At 34.4% G+C, this 13,390-nt stretch overlaps 3 protein-coding genes across 10 annotated transcripts in view; 2 read left to right on the forward strand and 1 right to left on the reverse strand.

Moving 5' to 3' along the window:
• The window catches only part of LOC132702826 (partitioning defective 3 homolog B), a 72,388-nt gene extending 64,868 nt beyond the window's left edge, over positions 1-7,520 (forward strand). For 4 of the 8 annotated variants that reach the window (XM_060671631.1, XM_060671627.1, XM_060671628.1 and 1 more), the window contains 11 exons: positions 503-694; positions 871-1,643; positions 1,701-2,026; positions 2,202-2,270; positions 3,897-3,982; positions 4,038-4,173; positions 4,233-4,771; positions 4,850-5,008; positions 5,530-5,654; positions 6,332-6,415; positions 7,063-7,520. In XM_060671631.1, the coding sequence (XP_060527614.1) occupies positions 503-694; positions 871-1,643; positions 1,701-2,026; positions 2,202-2,270; positions 3,897-3,982; positions 4,038-4,173; positions 4,233-4,771; positions 4,850-5,008; positions 5,530-5,654; positions 6,332-6,415; positions 7,063-7,381 (2,808 nt within the window). In that variant the 3' untranslated portion in view covers positions 7,382-7,520. Of the gene's footprint in view, positions 1-502; positions 695-870; positions 1,644-1,700; positions 2,027-2,201; positions 2,271-3,896; positions 3,983-4,037; positions 4,174-4,232; positions 4,772-4,849; positions 5,009-5,529; positions 5,655-6,331; positions 6,474-7,062 lie in introns of all 8 variants that reach the window. The other 4 variants (XM_060671634.1, XM_060671632.1, XM_060671630.1 and 1 more) reach the window with 4 other exon arrangements.
• A 488-nt stretch (positions 7,521-8,008) lies between these two features.
• LOC132702828 (lymphokine-activated killer T-cell-originated protein kinase) lies at positions 8,009-10,029 on the reverse strand. The gene is made up of 2 exons (XM_060671635.1): positions 9,630-10,029; positions 8,009-9,576 (listed from the first exon to the last, which is right to left on the reverse strand). The coding sequence occupies exons 1-2, from the start codon at positions 9,724-9,726 to the stop codon at positions 8,735-8,737; spliced, it is 939 nt and encodes a 312-aa protein (XP_060527618.1). The 5' UTR covers positions 9,727-10,029; the 3' UTR covers positions 8,009-8,734.
• Positions 10,030-10,477: 448 nt separating this feature from the next.
• On the forward strand, positions 10,478-13,265 carry LOC132702767 (sphingosine-1-phosphate phosphatase 1-like). The gene is made up of 6 exons (XM_060671523.1): positions 10,478-10,622; positions 10,686-10,916; positions 11,127-11,432; positions 11,658-11,908; positions 11,962-12,134; positions 12,186-13,265. Exons 3-6 carry the CDS (start codon positions 11,177-11,179, stop codon positions 12,601-12,603), a joined length of 1,098 nt encoding a protein of 365 aa, XP_060527506.1. The 5' UTR covers positions 10,478-10,622; positions 10,686-10,916; positions 11,127-11,176; the 3' UTR covers positions 12,604-13,265.
• The last annotated feature ends 125 nt before the right edge of the window (positions 13,266-13,390 follow it).

Here is a 13,390-nt window from a genome sequence, read left to right on the forward strand (position 1 = left end):
ATTAATAGATAAGTTTATTTCCCTGTGTAAACGCGCAAATGTTTTGAAATTTAAAATGTAATTTTAATTTAATTTTTTTCCTAGAACTAATTGATAACAAATATAGAATCACATGGGAAAGTTGAATATAGGGTCCTACCTATAGGTCAGTAGGTAGAGTATTTCATATGGCACCCTTGCGCATAGAATTTTATCTATGTAAATATCGTAATACCCACGCACATGCATGTTGATAGTAATGGACAGTAATAAATGTAATACTTTTTGTTTATTGCCGTTCAAGTGGACCATCGGCACTTCGCAATTTCAGCATTTATCTTCGATTGATAATAACTATGTTGCATTTTCCACCAACATTTTTTTTTAAACAATCTCGAAATTGTAAGCTATGCACAACTGTACCAATTAAAATCGAGATTTTTTTATTATTTTTAATATTTAATTAATACTTTGTTTAACCTTTTAAATAAACATCTGACATGTATGCATGTCTCGTACGCAGGGAATCGATGAGACTGAAGAGAAAGAAGACGAACGGAACGCAGAAAGATTTAACAGTAATACGGACGTACCCCCAAATATTCCTCCGTTACCTCAAAGTCACCTTCAGGCACTGCAAAACAGAACACCCGAAAAGGGCGGTTCAGTTGCCAAAATTATTTCCCAATTCCAAGAGGCAGCCAACATAAGCAATGTAATTCCAGTTCACATTTTGTAATTGTAGGTTTAACCCACATTGTAGCTTGTTGTAGTTTCAACACCTGTACTAATCCATCTTTGAACCTGTTATTCTCTCATAGCGTTTTCCTTTCATTATACTGTCATTAGCCACAATATCTAGATATTAATATGTTGATGATGACTTTTCAGCCACCGGAGAAAATCGACAACACTATGATCTTTCCTTGGAAGCACAGAGAAATTTTGACTTTTAACATACCAGTGCACGATTCAGAAAAGGCGGGCCTAGGTATTAGCGTAAAGGGAAAAACTAGCGAATCCGGTGATTTAGGAATATTCATTAAAAGTGTCATACATGGCGGAGCTGCGTCGAGAGATAAAAGACTGCGCACTAACGACCAACTTTTGAATGTAAACGGCATATCTTTGCTCCAACAATCCAACAGCGACGCAATGGAAACTTTAAGAAAAGCAATGCTTCACACGGAGGGCCCCGTTCCCGGCAATATAACGCTAACGATCGCCAGAAGGGCATCATCTCCGGGTGCTAATAGAAACAGGTCCAATGAAAGTCTACTAAATACTTCAGCTTCTCAAGATCTGTTCAATTCCGTGGAAAATTCCACGGAACCCTCCAGTGAAAACTCCAATTCCAATACTTCCAATGGGTCTACTAATACGGTTATTTTTAACCCGCACCAGAACGGTTTTGATGGTAACCTCCAACATCATCAGTTGAGTCCAATGCATACCTGGAACCCAGTGCTTGAGCGACTGACTGGAAAACAGCAATTAAGAAACGAGAGTTATTATAAGGCGACTCACGACACGTGGAGTAGCAGTATGATGACTAATAATTCTTTTGGTAATATGACCAGTAGTACTATCAACATGGGTACCGCAGAACCGATATTAATAGAAGACGAGTATGGATCAAGAGTCATTCCCCTTCAAAAGCAACAGTGAGTACCGCAACATTATAATGCAATGTTCGTGCGAAACGTTTTGTCTATTCATAGGAGTAATAGTCAAATAATAAACAAACCCAAAGTATTAAACGGAACTACACCAGAAAACAGAAAAGACCACGAACCTGACGGGAAAGCCAGCATGTCCACAAGCAACCAGGACAAAACCACTGATACTTCTTCCCAAACCACTGTCCTTAATACGGACGCTACCTATGCTAGCCAATTGTCGCTCGAGAATCCGCAAGGCTTTTCAAGAGATGCTTTTGGAAGACAAAGCATGTCTGAGAAAAGACACGCCACTTTGGACGCCAAACACACCGACACCTATCAGAAGACGAAGAAATTGAGAGAAGAACGGACCAAAGGGAAAGATGGTGAGTTCCAAATGAATACGAAATTTCCGATCATAATACTCATTACGCATCCAATTTTAACCTAATATTCTCTCATTTTAGTTGCTTTTTGCAGTCCCATATCAATCTGTTTTTTGTTTGTACAGCTTTTTTGTTTAATGTGCTAATACATATCTGTTCATTTTGCATTTAACAGCAAATTTAGTGCGAGTTGGTTCAGTGGAGTCTGTAATAAGCATCAATCGGTCATCCGAACATCAAGAGTGTAAGCATATTTCATATTTCTCGCTAGAAATAAATCTCACGATCTATCATATTATACAGGGTGTTTAAAAAACCGCCAACGTTCGACTGCAGAGTGTAGGGAAAAAAATATTGAAATTTGGCAACGTCATTTCGTGTCTTCTCAAAGAGATGTACGTCACTGACTTTTTTCATCTTTTGTTATTTATCTGTCCTTTTAATACAATTACGGAGAATACTGACCTGATCTCCTATATAACAGATAAGACTCAGATGAGGGGCCCATATAGCTATAAGATAATATAGATATATAATTATATAAGATAATATACTGTGCCTACTACGGTAAAAATTGAGTTGCTACATTGCTGTAATTCTTCTGGAAAATTCATTAACAACGCAACATCAATCTCTCCGAACATAATTGGCAACACCGAGCTTAGTAATTACTATTGTTGCAGCACAGTCTGTGGTCTGTGCCATTGCTCTCTTCATTTCTGGTGACAATATACTGTACTTATAACTTGTATAATTTGTGCTTCCAATACTTTATTTTTTCACGAAACTACAGCCAAATGTGATGCCTATATATCTGACATTTAACAAACTGGAAAATAGACACACAATTCCCTATATTTTTAGGTACACTTAATTAGCGAGGAAGGATGTTTAGGTAATATGTCTTAATGTATAAGAATTACAGGAAATATAAGAAAGCAATTAAGCTACAAGTTGAATTTTTATTAGAACGACCCTAAGAAATACCCCTTATCAATTACTGTCTATAGGAGGTGCTTCTTGAATTTTTTTTTCACTTAATGTGCGATATCCTATCATCTCAAAGTTATTTTAATGGAGGTTATGAAAACTAACGCTTTGCGCCGATTTACAAAAAAAAAACTGACACAAAAAATATATGTATGTAGGAATTCCATCGTATCTGCAGGGCTTGAAGAACAAACACGCCCAATTGATTAAAGAATTATACTGATGCCGACATGGCTGCAACAATTCTGCATTCCTTTTTTACCTGCAAATGTAGTAGGAGTTCGACATATTTTGAAAAAATACTGCCGTAAACATTGACGTTCTGTCAGCGGCCATGTTGTTGAGGGCCGCAAGGTCTTATGGTCCTACGTCAGGATTGATCATTAGAGCTGCCATTGGTTGAAAACGAAATTTTAAATCTAACTAAACTAACCAAAAAAAAAAATTACATAGTTTCTTTATGAATTTCTGTACTGTCAGTATAAGCAGGGCCTCTATAGTTCTGGTAGCTATATAGTGAGGCGACACCCCAAGAGGTTTTGTTAGTCTAAATAGCTTAACAAATTTTTTGTTAGAGACCTGCAATCGGTATATGGAAGGTCCTCCATTTTTATTGCGATTTAATAGATAGGTGAATAGGCTAGATGTTAATTTAGTAGCAAAAATATCGTGAATAAGTATAAGAGACAAGAAAAACAAATTTCAAGATATATAATACATTTCTCCCTAAGGAGTAAAAATTTCCTTATTCCCTGAAATTTTTCATTAATATGTTTTTTTATAATGACGAATTCTCAGGCGAGCGTTGGAGCATATTCTTTGAATTACCCTGTATAAGATAATAATTTTACGGTTGCATTTAAATTTTTACTATTTTTAGCTGCTGATAAGTTAGGCGAACTTGGTCCTTCGCTCGGAATGAAGAAATCTTCCAGCTTGGAATCACTACAGACCATGGTGCAGGAGGTTCGTATTGGATTTCGATTTTTAAAGAATAATTTGATTTAATAAAAATGTTTAGATTCAAATGCAGGAAGAGAGTGATCCAGCATACAGTTACAGAGGACCTACTGGTGGCTTAAAAGTTATTCGCGGCAGGGGATGCGAAGAGAGTTTTAGAGCTGCCGTTGTCGACCCAAATCATCGAAGCGAAATAGGTATAGAATAAATTTTCGATTTTTTAACACGACGAGGTGCACATTTTTGTTTAATATAGGTGCTAAAAAACATTGGTTGTTAGACGGTCCCGTGGAGGAACGTGAAATAGATGGTTTTGCCAATATCAGAGGAGCTCCGAGGCAATCATCGTTAAACGCCGCTATCGACAATAAAAATAAACCAGGAAAAAAGAAACCCGGCATTTTTAAGGGCATTGGGTCTATGTTCAGGTTTGGGAAACATCGAAAAATCGAATTAGTAGAACCCGCCCAACACTACCACCAACATGCCGAGTTTGACACCAACGCCAACATTCAGCATTTACATCAGACGCAGGGCAGTCATCAGCAAATGCCGCAGCAAGATGGTGACAACCAGTCGCAGCATTCGCAGCAATCCGATCATCAAAAACCACTGAGTCAAAGAGAGAGATTACAGCCTCAGCAAAGTTTGCAGTCGCATCAAGAGGCTAACGCCCACCCACATACAAATAACCATCAGCCTCATAGAGAACAATACCCAAGGGAGCAACATATTCAACGAGAACCTTTGTATCAAAGGCATGGGTTTATCCACAGACATGCCGAGCAAGTCCAGGTGATTTTTTTCTTTCTGAATAATGTACTTGGTGATAATAGTTTATCTAATATTTTACTTACCAAGTAGTTATTTTAGGTTATACCCGAGAATACGGTAGCTCCGCCTATTAAATACCGTCAATATTCAGACCAAAGACGACACGACAGAGATTTTCAAAGGCAGAGAATGAATCAGAGACATACATATTATCAATCAGACGAACGAGATAATATTTACGATCAAAAGCATCCACAGGTAATTGGAATTCAATGAGAGTGAACTTTCGAATATTGAAACTGTTAAATAATAATATAGAAATACTTGATAGTTCACATTTTTCTCAATAATGTTATGAATTTACTTTTCTTTCTCATTAAAATTTTAAAAAGAAACAATGATTTCTGCAATAATCATCATTTATCTTTTATATACTTGTGTCAAAGGAAATAGTGCAGAGCAGTGAGAAATTCTTTAAGGTAAAATAATCTAATGCTTATCTGGGACAGCTATAACGCTAGGCTTCACTATATCTGTATAAAAACGTTTTATTTTTTATATTTATTTTTAATTTATTTAGGAACTTGCAAAATAATTTAAATGTTGGTTGGCAAAATTTGAGGGTGGGGCGAGTCATAAGAGTCGTGATAACACCTTTGAAATTTAAAATTGGAAAATATTTAAAAATAAAAAATATCTATTTAAAAACAAACTGGTGGATAATAGAAGAAATGAAAAAGTTTATAAGCAGAATTTTTTGAGTGTTGTTTTTATATTAGAGGGTGGATCATAACAGAGAACCGCAGTATGGGGAGTTTGGTCGGCCTGGAAGCCGTTCGGGTATCACCGAAACTGTACCATTCACTCACTACGTCAATTACAACGAGCTGCAGAGTCATATTAGGTAAGTCGGTACATATTGGGATCCATAACTTATTTTTATTTTTAAGGGAATTAGAATGTCGGTTATTTATGTTGCGATGCACATTCCCCTTTGTAACTAACATCGATTTGTAGCATGATACATGTTATATTAAGCACTATTTCAATTTTGTACATGCAATGCGGCGCACCATGACCTAGTACAAACGTAATAATAATAACAGTCCGTTTAAGAGCGCAATTAAGCTGCTTCAAGACAACCCCGATGAAACTAAACATTAAACTTAAAATATCCCATATAAAACAAACGGATATAGTTTAAAGATATGTCCAGAAAAAATATTTACATTCTAATCAATCAATCTGCAAATCTCGATTTTGTATTGCATAGTGCGTTTAAAATTTCACACACTTAAAAATTTAGTAATTTTATGGGGAAGAAATTATAAAGAATTATAAATTTGAACCTTTTGAAATTAAAATTGACAAAAAATGACTAAACATTCCTAGCAAGCGTGCAATGCTCTGATAATTTACTGGAGTTTTTCTAGTAATTTTTAAACACAGTATCCATATGTTCCACAAATCATTTATGTTTATGCATTTCAATACATAAATACGTCAATTCACGCCATTTCATGTTCACCACATCCGCGCCTCTCATGTGTATGTGTAATTGTTGGTGTTTTGTATTGGCAGCCGCAAAGACCCTTTATCTGAGAGTCAGATAGTTCAGATGCGCCTGCAGGTTCAACAACAAAGACTAAAGGTGGAGGAAGAGAGGTATGCACCAAGAAGTTTAGCCATCAACACAAACTACTGTGTAGATTAACTTTATTTTGTAGGTGCTTTTTTCTTTTTTTCTTTTGGGTTGTAGCATGCTTGGTGATTGGTCATTTTAACATCCAGCACTTTTTAACTCATGAGTTTTAAGTTAGGTAATTTTACCGTTCTTAGTATCTTCTATGATTTCTAGCATGGGAATAAAAAACCCAATAATTGAATTGTAAACACGGATTAGTCATTAATTTAATATCAAAATTTGGGTATGAATGGCTCCAGTGAAACTTGTTTTAAAATAGAACCACTTTCACCATTTTTCCGGATACTATTCAGCACTAAAATAGCGTTCCTAAATTTCATCTATTACCGCTGGCCAGGGAAATATGGGTTCTGTATTCTTTTCTGACTTTATTTATTTTGATCTGAAATCGGAAGCGGAACGATACAATCTTCTATAGCATGGATGTGTATAAGCAGTATCTCATTCTAATTGACTTATACCACTCATGACAGATATTGTTTTTAATTCTTTTCCTTATTGGTATTAGTACATGGTATTAGTATTATTTATATTAGTCTATAATTGTTAGTTAATTACATGAAATTTCTATTGACACTCTTGTTAATTATGTTGTATTGTATTCCAGTCGAAAGCAACATCAATATCATTCCCAGCGACAGTCTAGACCTGACAATCAGCTGAGACCTGTATCGAATTATTATGAATATGAAAGCGTCCAGTCAGTTTTAACAAATAGAACCACACGTCAAACGAGTACTAACGTGAATCAGCCCCCAAGTGGACATAATGGATATCATGATGTAAATTTTAATTCACACCAAAGGCAGCCACCGCCACAACTAATGCATGGACGAAATTTAGCAAGCAGGAGTCAGCAGAATAGAGGTCCATTTGTAACTCAAGTAACAATAGGTGATAACCAAAAGAATGGGACGAAAGTGTAAATTTTTAGGTTAAGTTTTATTCCGCTCATGAAAGTGTATCTTAAGGCTATTGCCATTTTAAATTTAATTATTTTTACTGTATATAGAAAAATATATTTTATATTGTATATAATTATATAAAAATACAAATTTTATTATTTCGTTTGTTTAATTCAAGAGCGAGCTTTCTTTTCAAAGACCGAATACAAAATTTAAAAAAAAATCCAAATTAAATTTGAAAAAATTGACCACCGGTCCGTCAACCTACCAGACAATCAGCTTTCTTCGTTAATAAAGAACTTCAAATCAACCTTACAACATAAAAAAAAATCGGCAATCGTCCAAGAAGTGCAAACAATTATCACGCATATTAAATTAGTGCGATAAAAACAATATATATAATATATTGCTAATGAGTTGGAAGGGTGTGCAATTCTCTGAAACCCCTTATTCCACCGTAATATATATTAACCAAAATTATTGTAACTTACAACTAAGCCGCGTTGCAGTTGAAGTTTAAAAAATAACCAAAAAATAAACTAATGCTAATAGCAATAATAATAGTGTCTCTAAAACATTATTAGTCGCCATTTGAAAATGAATTAATTGAATAGGTTCAATATCGATGTTTGAATTAAGCACAAAAAAGTTGTCAAAATCAAGTGTCACATGATTTACTATTCCATAAAAACACTGTCAAGCTGTTATTTTGACTTATGGAAATGTCATTTTCAGTACAAAAATAAGGAACTGCTTCATATAAAGACATCCGAAGTAATGTGAAACTTAGTTTTAAATAAAAACAATTTCACAATGTTTCTGGATATAATTAAAATCGCTGAAATTATTATGAATAATAAGCGTCCAATTTTAACAAACAGAACCACACGTCAGAAAGTACTCACATCAATTACACCAAAGGCAGCTATATCCACCACAAATTATGCATGGACGAAATTTAACCAGCAGGAGTCAGCAGAATAGAGGTCCACTTGTAACTCAAGTAACAGGTGATAACCAATAGAATAGGTCCAAAATGTAAATCATTAGGTATTAAGTTTTATTCATGAAAGTATATGACTATGGTCATCTTGACTAAAATTATTTTTACTGTAAATAGAAAAATGTATTTTATACTGTATATAAAAATATAAATTTTACTATTTTTTCTTAAAGAGTGAGATTTGTGTCTGGACAGGGTCCCATTCTTATATGCAATATGAAAATTTACTTTAAAAAATTACCTGGTAATTTTATATCACATCTTCTCAACACATTTATATTTCAAATATATTTATTACATTTAGATGACTAAAATTTTCATCAGAAAATGTGAACATTAAAGATTTAAAAACACGCTATATACTAAGACTTTTAAATTTCCAAAATCTTAACTAGATTGCCTGCTGTAGGTCTTAACTCTTTTTGCGCATCAGTACAACAATAAAAAACTCCTAAAATATCAGAATATTCAGGACCTAATACAACATTGTCTGGTATTGCAGGACGCATTCTATTGTGCATACTATTATCTAGAATTTCTTCAATTTCAGAATCACTATTAGAGACCTGACTAATATTGTTGGCCAATTCATTCTGAATTGGTGGGCAAAGAGCTATCATTTCCCAAATCACTAATCCAAAGGAATAAATGTCGGCTTTAGTTGTAATAATCTGTGGGTACAAAAGAACTTCTGGAGCACACCAGGAGGTTGTTCCTATATACTCTGCATCTTCACCCACTTTAGCCGTATCCAAACTCCCTTCTCTTGTAACAGGAAGACAGACACCAAAATCACATAATTTACAAATGCCAAAATATCCTGTCGTCAAAATATTATAAGATTTTACATCACAGTGAATAAGAAGAGCATCATGGTGCAAATAATTTAAACCCCGAGACAAATCAGTTGATACTTTTCTAATTATTTGTGCAGGAAAGGGTCCAAGATCTTCCTCACATCTCTGCTCAATTAAATCGCCTACGCTACTTATGCATTCCTCCATGGCCAAAATGTGACCATTAGGCTGTTCTAGAAATGCTCGGAATCCAACTATATTAGGATGTTTTAAGCTACGCAATATTTCTGCTTCATTTTTTAATCGATTTTGGAGGTCAATGTTGAGAGACTTCCGTTTTATTAACTTTTTTATTGCCCAAGGCGACAAAACATTGTTAAAAGCCGGTGATCTTTCCAATTCATATACTGCTACTCCTAAAAGATAAAGATTGAATAAGTGCTATTACCGGAATTATGTAGTGAAATACCTGTTCCAAAACCAATTCTTTTCAGAAAAGGAGAAGGAGGAATCTTTAATTTATTTTTCCCGGTTTGCCTTTCAGGTGTTACATGCACTGATTCCATTGCAATGTTTTCAATCGTCAATTATGAAATAAAAATAGGTTTTTGAATTTTAACGGTTGAAGCATAGACAAACAATAACTACGGATCACAGAATACTAAGTTGTAAAGGTGAGTTCAAGTTCAAGTTCAATTATGCGTTTCACAAAAAAATGTTGGGCTCGACTGCTAGGATCATTCGCCCATTGCCGACTTCCGTCGAGGATCTTCGCTTTTGGTCATGGGCAACACGTACAAAGAAGACATATAACCAATATTTGCTCAACTAGCAAAAAACAATTTTGACCGATACCAAAAAAACCGACACCCCCCCGCTTCCACAATGGCTTCTGACCGATACCAAAAAAATCGGCTTCCCCCCGCTTCCACCCTCCGGGCCCATCCGGCCTCCATACCGGCGTGAACAGGGAAAAACGACGGGGCCGACGACGATTATCACTTTAAGGCGTGCACTGAACACTTAGAACACCAAATCCACACCGTGGAAACCGATATCAAAATTTTTGGCACGAATACATGGGATTCTGTCGGGAGCGAACAGAGGTTAAACCGCCGCGTGCAATGCTCCACCACAGAATGTAAAGGTGAGTTCTATAAACACTTCTTCCATCCTGCAGCTTTCGTTTGGAAGTTCAATGATCACCTCAGATAATATTGATATTAACGTTACAATGTTTAGTGATCGAATGTTGAAAGTGAGCGAATGGCTTCAGTAAAATTATCCAGTTTTGTAGGCAAAGAGTAAGAAGAGAAAAATCTTTATCACAGAATACCACAGTGGTATGTGCTCATGTCAAATTTTACTCTGAATTGGAAGTGTATGAATTAATTAATTAATTTATTTTTATTTAATTCTGATTGTAGTTCAAAATATTTGTGTAATAATTATTGTAAAAATGGTAATGGAAGACAAGTTTTATTTATTAATTGAGGAGCAAAAATAAAATTTTATTTGCTTTCAGCCTACTTTATCTACCAGCTACAATCATATCTAAAGATTTAATAACCTAGCAATAACATTTAATAAAGACTGAAATTGTAGACTAAGATAATAAAGTTTAACAAATTTCGACTACAATAATTCAAGGTAAATGAAAGTTAAGAAGATAAAACTTCCTTATCAGGTAACAGCTATCCACATTTTGTAATGCAATACCCCAGGCAATACCAATCGAGTTATTTAAATAGTGCCGGTAAGTACGTCTCAACAAATATTTTTAAAATAAAAAAAAAATTAAGGAAAAGCCTGTAATAATATAAAAATATTTTGTGTATATGGTTTACAACCACATTAAAAAAAAACTGCTTCAACCCAAAGTAAAAAATGTGTATTACACCATTTCCAAATTAGAGTATCAAACAATACTTAAAAATTTGCTTAGTTGAAAATAATCAATTTGTAGGAAAATATGCATTTCCTTTAACCTGTGAAACATAAGTAATAACAGATAAAATGGAAATTTTAAAAAGTCCTGTTTTGGTTGCAAAAATCCAAAGATTTTTTGGGGTACTGACAGACATAAAAGCGGTGGAGCAAAGTGAAAGGAAATATGTTATCACCAACAGGTTTTGGTATTATTTATTTGTATTTGGTACTGCCTTGGGGGATGAAGTTTTTTATTCCACCTTCATTCCCTTTTGGTTTTGGAACATTGACGGAGCAGTAGGAAGACGGGTAATTGTGGTTTGGACAATAGTTATGTATATTGGTAAGTTTTTGTTATCTAGCATTTGCTTTTCTCTGTTAGCAAGTTACTATTATTTTGCTTCTCTAAAGTTATATGGCTTGGTTAAAACTAATATAAATGACATGCCCAATCTTTTTAAAAACTGGGGAAAATAATAAGATCTTTTTGCAAAAGATTTGGCGATCTGTATGTTGAAATTGTATCATTAATGGAATAAAAGTTTAATTTTTAAAAGTATTTTTTAAGGACAAGGCATCAAAGATATTTTGAGAATACCCAGACCGGGCCCACCAGTTGTTCAGCTGCAGCAGAAATGGGCGCTTGAATATGGTATGCCTTCAACTCACGCCATGGTCGGCGCTTCTATACCTTTTTCTGTACTTTTCTACACAATGGACCGATATCAGTACAACAAATCCTTAGGATTAATTGTAGCAATTTTGTGGTGCAGTGTTATATGCATCAGCAGATTATATTTAGGCATGCATTCCGTTTTGGTAAGCGTGAAAAAATCTCATACGTGCATATTTTCATGTTTTATTATTTCTAGGATGTTTTGGCTGGTTTGGCATTAGTCACCACGTTAATGTTTCCACTTGTGCCCCTTGTTGACTATTTGGATGACTATTTTATAACCAATCCTTTGGCACCATTCTTGCTAATTGTTTTATCAATATTGATGATTGTGTACTATCCAAATAGTGGAAAATGGACGCCTACAAGGTGAACTTCACAAAGAGTTTTAAAATGACTTAACAAATGTTTGTTTTATAGAGGGGACACTACCATGGTAATATCTGTTTGTGTTGGAGTTATGATAGGAGCATGGCTTAACTATCAAACAGGCCTTATGACACAGTCAGATCTACCTGCACCATATATGATTATGTGGCCATCTTATAGTATGTTTGGTTATTTATTGCTTAGAACTCTAATTGGATTTTTCTTTGTTTTTCTCACTCGGCTGGTATTTAAAAGTTTGTCTTACAGTTTTATATGCACTCTGCTTAGACAAAATGAGGAAACTTTAAAAAAATCAGAAAATACTCTGCAAAACAAACACAAAACTGCCGTCGATTTGGGTTGTAAGTTCATCACTTATGGCATGATTGGATTTAACATATTGTATCTGTTGCCGCAAATGTTTCGATTTCTAAGGATTGAAAGGCCTACATTTTTTACTGAGATGTAGTTGGATTGTTAGAGCACCAAAAGATATAAAAGACTTAATCACGAATCATCTGCATTGCTTTTTATATACCGCTACCAGCCTAGTAATTTAAGGCAAAATCTAACAAAAAAAATTAGAGGTCAATACAGTTTTTTTCTAATCCTATTGAAATCAACTTTACAATTCCGCTCTTATTTTTTTTGTGTATAATTTATGCAAAGTTTCAAACTTATCATTTCTAAAAAAGTGCATTACGGAAAAATAGTTTGCAGTCAAGATTCGGCCTAACCATCCAACTAAAATTGGCAAGTTGCTATGTCCTCTAAATTAAATTAGCTTTAACGAAATAGGAATTTGAATACACCCGAATATGTACTTTCAAATTTTTTGACACACTCTTTTTAATACTGTTTGTCTCCACTGCTTTCTTTGAGATATGTTAATGAATCTTGTCTCTATCACTACAGTCTTACAATACCGCTTACCGTCATTATTGCTTAAAATTAACTGTATTATGAAGCTTTAACTAAGCACTGATTTCCAAGAAAAATTTAATTCTTGGAAAGTATTTTTTATTTTTAATGTTGATATAGAGTTCGCCATGGAATTGATCTTTCTTTGGTTATAAATTTTTTTTGTTAGTTTTAGTTGATAGTTTAGTTTAGTTGGTAATAATAAGCCAGTGTTTTTTTTAAGTCATTCCACCAGCGAACGAGTATTTTACCTTTTTTTCCCACGATGTCTAAGAACTTCATCACATTTTTGAACCAAATAAATAACGCGATCCTAGTGCTAGCCAGAAGTGCTT

The sequence above is a fragment of the Cylas formicarius genome, unplaced genomic scaffold, assembly GCF_029955315.1.
Source record: "Cylas formicarius isolate icCylForm1 unplaced genomic scaffold, icCylForm1.1 PGA_scaffold_6__28_contigs__length_40554024, whole genome shotgun sequence".
Lineage (NCBI taxonomy): Eukaryota > Metazoa > Arthropoda > Insecta > Coleoptera > Brentidae > Cylas > Cylas formicarius.